At 43.2% G+C, this 6,000-nt stretch overlaps 1 protein-coding gene across 2 annotated transcripts in view; it reads right to left on the bottom strand.

Moving 5' to 3' along the window:
• Positions 1-652: 652 nt before the first annotated feature.
• KIAA0319L (KIAA0319 like) overlaps positions 653-6,000 on the bottom strand; it is a 72,060-nt gene continuing 66,712 nt past the window's right edge. For both annotated transcript variants that reach the window (XM_054999254.1, XM_054999255.1), the window contains one exon: positions 653-4,980. In XM_054999254.1, coding sequence (XP_054855229.1) covers positions 4,793-4,980 — 188 coding nt within the window. In that variant the 3' untranslated portion in view covers positions 653-4,792. The remainder of the gene's footprint in view (positions 4,981-6,000) is intronic.

The following is a 6,000-nucleotide window of genomic DNA, read 5'->3' as shown; positions in this document are numbered from 1 at the left end:
GTCATCTTGAGATTCCAAATCACACTAACAAAAGACGTTAGTGTACTGGGTTAAAAAACAAACCAGCAAACTGGTTACCAGAAGTGACCATTCAAACAATAAACAACCTACTTCAAGAGGAAGAAAAACTTTCAAGTAGCTATCCCCTTACAGGGAAAAAGTAAGCCGCTTTGAGTGCTTTAAAGTAGAAAGATGGCTAATAAATACTTAAAATAAAAATAAATATGTTGTATATTCTTTCATATCTGAACATTATCTATGATTATCTTGAAATACTTGAAGTGAAGTCACAGATGTAAAGGGAAGACACAAAGAGAAAGTGTGCACGCACCAAATCCAAAAGGTGTGCACGCACCACAGACCCAGAGTTATGGTTGAAAAATCCAAGGTGAGGTGCTGTATTGGAATAAGCAACCTGAGCATTCAGGAACATGAAGCACTGAAACACAATTTGTGCAAATATGGCCATTATCAACATGCACTATATATGGGGAAAGGAATATTGTGAACAATTGAGTTTTTAACAGCCAGGAACTTGAATTTAGAAAAAAATATCATTTTTCAGAAAAAGATTCATTGTAGCTAAACAGGAAACCCTGACTTGCAACAATACCTCGATAGTCTTATCATGTACTTTCAGTTCCTGAAGAAACTCTGCAGTGCTACAGCCCACGCTCTGCTCATGACTGAGTTCAATCCTGGCGGAAGCTGGGTTCAAGTAATCAGCTCAAGGTTGACTCAGCCTTTCATCCTTCTGAGGTCGGTTAAATGAGTACCCAATTTCCTGGCGGTAAAGTGTAGATGACTGGGGAAGGCAATGGCAAACCACCCCATAAAGTCTGCCAAGAAAACGTTGTGATGCAATGTCTCCCCATGGGTCAGTAATGACTTGGTGCTTGCACAGGGGACTACTCTTACATTTAAGAATTTTTTTTATAGAATGCAGTCATGCGTACATTGTTAAAATACATGGAGGAAAACCTTAAATAAGGAAAAAAGGGTATCTTATTTTCTCACAAGGACCTTTCCTAGGGCTGGGGGGGGGAGGGGGGGCGTCCAGGTTGCAAGGTTTTTAAAAAGTTTATTCTTTCTGGTTGCTTTCTTCTGGTTTTTCCTGTGTTGTGTTTTGAACTTTCAGTTCTTGAAGAAACGTCAACATCCTATATTACACAATTAAGAGAAGCTTTTCCAAACGCAGTCATATGTACATCTGTGACCAAACACAACCACAGGTCTGGTCATCATGTTGCAAGGGTGAGGATGGATGGCTGACCCTTTCCAAGCCTGTTTTGAACCCTGACCCAGTTGGCACTGCGAACGTCCATGATGGTGGTGGCCACACCCAAAGGGAGTTTTGGAGTGTTCCTGGTTTTAAAAAATTTAATTGTTCTCAGGGAAATGTCTTGTCAGATTTTAATAACAGTAAACTGAGGGTTTATGTGCTAGGTATTTTTTTAAAAAAAACACAAAATTTTCAACTTAGGGGTCCAAGTCCCCCTCCCAGTCAATTAAAAAGAGGCCAGGTGTTTTTTTTTCTAATTAAAACATAGGTTAACTTAGAAAAAAAATTAGGCTTACCTCACTCAATTGAAGCCAAGAGGTTTTTTTTAAATGGTGTTTTAGGCTGTTCTTTTAGTCTTTTATGTTTTTGGAAGGGAGTTGCTTAATTTGGGGGGGGGGGGGTGTTAGGCTTTGCTTGTAGGCTAGGAAGGAAACAAAATAAAATAAATTAAGGGTTTTAAAGAGTTTATACATCCATGTCTAGGTTAGTTACAAAAAAATTAGCTTTTAGGCTAGAAAGACAGAACCAGTTTGTTTGTTTTTTTAAAAAAATTAACTGAAGCACGACTAGCAGTAGTTTTACAAAACAAAAAGTTAGGTTGTATGAAGGCTCGATAAAAAAGGCTATTACAGGTTAGCGCTGTGGAGGAAAAAGTCAAGAGTAACAGCACTTTAGTGAGTCAGATTGTAGTGCAGCTAACTTACTTTGGTGAAGTAGTCCAGGGGAGGGGAAATGAGTGATGCAGGGAATCAGTGGGACCCTGTGGAGAAGCTAAGCAGAAGAGTAGTAGGGTGAAGGGGAGGCTGCGGCTCCTGCCCCCCAAACCTGTGTGGAGGCCTATCCCACAGCTGCCTCACACCACCCCATCCTCTGGCTAGGGTGGCGCAATGAAGAAGCCTCACCAGGCCTTGTTCATCGAGGCTGATGCTGGAGCGCTGCCTGCAGAGGTGCCTGTAGGGGGGTACTGCACAAGTTGTTGTGACTCAGCCACAGGAGGATGCGCACCCACTGTGCTGTCATCTCAGTCCCTTTTCTCCTGGGCATCTCCTCCCACCCCTGGACACAGTGTGTCTGTCCCAATCCCTGCAAAGGAGACACCTTGGGTGGTGCTCTTCCAGATGATGGAGGATCCATGTTTTGCACAGTGCCAGCTGTGTAGGGCCCAGATCAATCAAAGGAAAGACTTGGCCCATCTCTCAGTCAAAGGAAAGACTTGGCCTATTTGAAGAAACACCACTGGGCTGAAGCGTTAGCGGTTTGGATCCACTGAAGGATTTCAAGTGTTAATGAAAACTTACATGAATCTGATCTGAAGGAGTGTTTCAAGAGGCAAGTCTTCTATGCTCTTCTTGACTGCATAATGGGATGACACAATAAAATGCTTTGAAGCAACAAAAAAGATGGACTTTACATTTGGTTCCTTGTGGAAATACCCAAATTTTGAAAACAATGAAATGGAAGATCTGGTCACAGCATTTTGTGCTGAATATTGTAGTGACGTATCAGAAGATCTTGGTGAAGAAATAAAACATTTGAAGGCTGTGTACTCTGCCAATCTGGGACTACAAATATTGCTGCTCTTCAACTTTTAAATAAACTTCAGGAACTGCAAACTTATTTCTTGACTGTTGAATAGCTCTGAGGATTTACTGCACTCTACACCTGTTACTGTTGCCCAAGCTGAACGATCGTTCAGTAGCCTTGCACGTATCAAAAACTGCCCACGATCCTCAATGAGCCAAATTCATCTGTCAGCTCAGGAACCTTGGCAACAGAGGCACAGTTTGCTCAAAACCTTGACTTTGATAGTGTTATTGAACTCTTTGCTAGCCAAAAAGCTTGCAAAGTGCTTTGAGCTAGGATTCTTCAAGTCTGTCTCTTCTTGCTAGCTGGTTGTTATTTGAAAGTGTTGTTTTGCACAATACCTTATTGCAATGTACACTGTGTAAATCATTTATTAAGTAAAGTCTGTTTTTTAATAATCCTATCACTTCCCTTTAATGTTTCTTACCCAATCAACAATTATTATTCTATTCATGGTTAACAGCAAATCAATAATTGTTTTCAGCAGGGTCAAATGGGTGGGGGGCAGGTGCAATCTTTGTCTGAGGACCCATGGTGGCTCTCGGCAATGCTGTCCCTAATCTAAAGCACAATTAAATTTTAGTTTTCAAAGTACGAGCAGCAGGAAGGCTCCCCTTTGGGACTTAAAGGGCAGCAGAACTGAACAGAGGAGGGAGGGAAGTCCCTCAAAACGTGATTATTCTTCAGGAGAGGCACATAGTTTGCCAAGCGTAGTGGGTAAAAGGCAGGGAGAATAAAGCAGGGGAAAAGGTGATGGAAGAAAAACCAAACCCAATCATTGCATTCCATTGATTCAAAAAGGGGAGAGGGTTGGTGTGAACAGTGGAAGAAGCTCTCCATCTTCAAAGTTAGTGTCATTCAAGCAAGGAGGCTCAACAGAAGCTACTTTAGGACAGCAAAAGATGAGACATTTCTCTGAATCTGATAAGAAAACAATACTTCCTAAGACAAGCACACAATGAACAGGAAACAAAGAAGAAGTGCAAAGTAGAGGTGGTGGAGGCACTGATCTACTGGGGATCAAAGTAATCAATCGATCTAGCCATATGTGGCTTGGAACCACCTTCCCCTTAACAACTGTGCAAAGATTTTCCCATTGTCAAAGGTATTTCTCAACTGGAATAAGAACTTAATATCCTAAAGTCTACAAAGAAGCAAGCTTTAGGAACTGACAGGGAGTGTTGGGGGTGGGGTTCAAAGATATGGCAGCATTGCCTCCATTCCCAGTGGTGAGACTAACAATAACTTAAAACAAACGAACAAAAAATAACGGTTTACAATCATAAACATGACCCAAAAGTGTCTCCCCCTCCATGCCCCTGAGGCCACAAAATGCTGCTTTCTGCAAAGCCTGGCCTCCTCCTCCTGTGTGGAAAGACTTGGAAACTCGTTGGTAACGATGAGAGAGAACAAAAATTGCTTTCCTACAGTTGAAGTGAGCATTTTAGAAAAAAAGAGACCCTCCCCCCAACATGCAGTCTGAGGCATCTTGGCTTTCGAGGCAGGCAAGAGCCAAGTTCAGTTCTTGAGAACACAACCAACCACCCTCCACAAAAGGGAGGTGTGGGGGTGAAAAGGGCCACCCCACACAGCAGGCAGACTTCAGGGCTGGTAGGAAAAGGTGCACGGCACAGGCTGGAGCTTTTACAGTTCCGTGAGAGGAGGTAATGGTATTTCAGAACGAGCGCTTGCCCTTCACAGTCTTTGTTTCACAGCTTCTTTGTGCCAAAGTTTCCCTTGAAGTCCAAATTCAAGTACAAGCAGTAAGAAAAAGATCAGCAGTAAACAAAAGGTGTCGTCACGTAATACGTTAGCAGCGTTACCCTGAACATGGTGTGGCTGGCTTCCATTGGTTCCTCGTGCAACGGAAGGGCAGAACAGCCTCCTACAACCGCTTGCCATAACTTAGCTAAGGCCAGCCTGTGGCTATAGGATCTCTTCCCGTTGATTCTTCGGCTTGGGCGTCACCTGCCCATTGCGCAGGAAACCGTTCTGGTTGCGCAGAAGTTTCCCTTTATCCCGATCTGGCCAAGTAAAGATCGCTTCATCACTATCTAGCTCGGATTCCGAATGCATCAGACTGGTGTTCTGGACCTGAGCTTTCTGTTTGCTGCCTTTTTTAAAAAAATGAAAAACAAACAAAAGGAACCTGTAAGTTAGATGTTCCTAGGCATACATATTTTATTTATTTTAATGTAGCAAAATGAGTATGTTTGGCACTTTAAAGTAACAAGATGACAAGTGCCTTCCCCAAAGAACTCACAAGCTAAAACATGAACACCACACCTCACTGGTATTCGCAATGGTCCTTATAACCCAATGGAGGACTATGGCTCTCTGTAGTGTAAAAAAACTCCCATCCATAATCCTTTAGGAATCCATGAGAAAATGGACAACATCTTTTACTGCAGCAGCACCAAAAAGTTAAAGCAATGCCTGGACAGGCAAAAGGAAATGCTCAGAAGGCATTTCAAGTTGAATTTCACTCTTGGTAAAAGAAAGAACTGTTGCAAAACAGAGTTGCACTTAACTATAACTGCTATTCATCGTGGTCTTCTGTGCAGGCACGCATTGAGACTGCTCACCTGCAGGCCAGCCACAAAGAAGATTTACAGAGCTTCCTAGAAGACTAGGAGTGGCCCTCCTCCCTTTGGCACTTTCCTGCCAAAAACATCACATGACCAGGAGGTGGGGCGGGGCACCATTCCCTCCATTCTACCTCCAGAGACCCCCCAGAAACTAAAGTTCCAGAGAGTTCACAGCGGGGCAGGAGGAAGAGAAGTGTGCCTGCACAGAAGACCACTCAATGAACAACAATTACAGGTAAGTGCAACCCTGTTTTCATCTTTGTGGTTTCTGTGCAGTCCTACATTGGGAGAGTAGCAAGCTCACTGACTGAAGGAGGTGGATGTGAAAGAGACTACTGAGGACCACCTTCCCAACAGTTGCTTAGCCTCTCATTGACATTAACCCAAAGGTGCTTCTAAAGAAGCTGGGAGCTCTCTAAAAGTGTCCCTGTCAAAGTAGAAGGAGCAATGCAGCAGGGGAAAAACAGCACTTTGGTGGGGAAAGCCATGCTAGGTAAAGGGCACTGAACAGTCATGCACGCAACGGAGAAGGACCCGTTGTGTGGA

Source organism: Eublepharis macularius, chromosome 15 (genome assembly GCF_028583425.1).
Source record: "Eublepharis macularius isolate TG4126 chromosome 15, MPM_Emac_v1.0, whole genome shotgun sequence".
NCBI lineage: Eukaryota > Metazoa > Chordata > Lepidosauria > Squamata > Eublepharidae > Eublepharis > Eublepharis macularius.
This window is presented reverse-complemented; position numbering and strand designations above follow the sequence as displayed.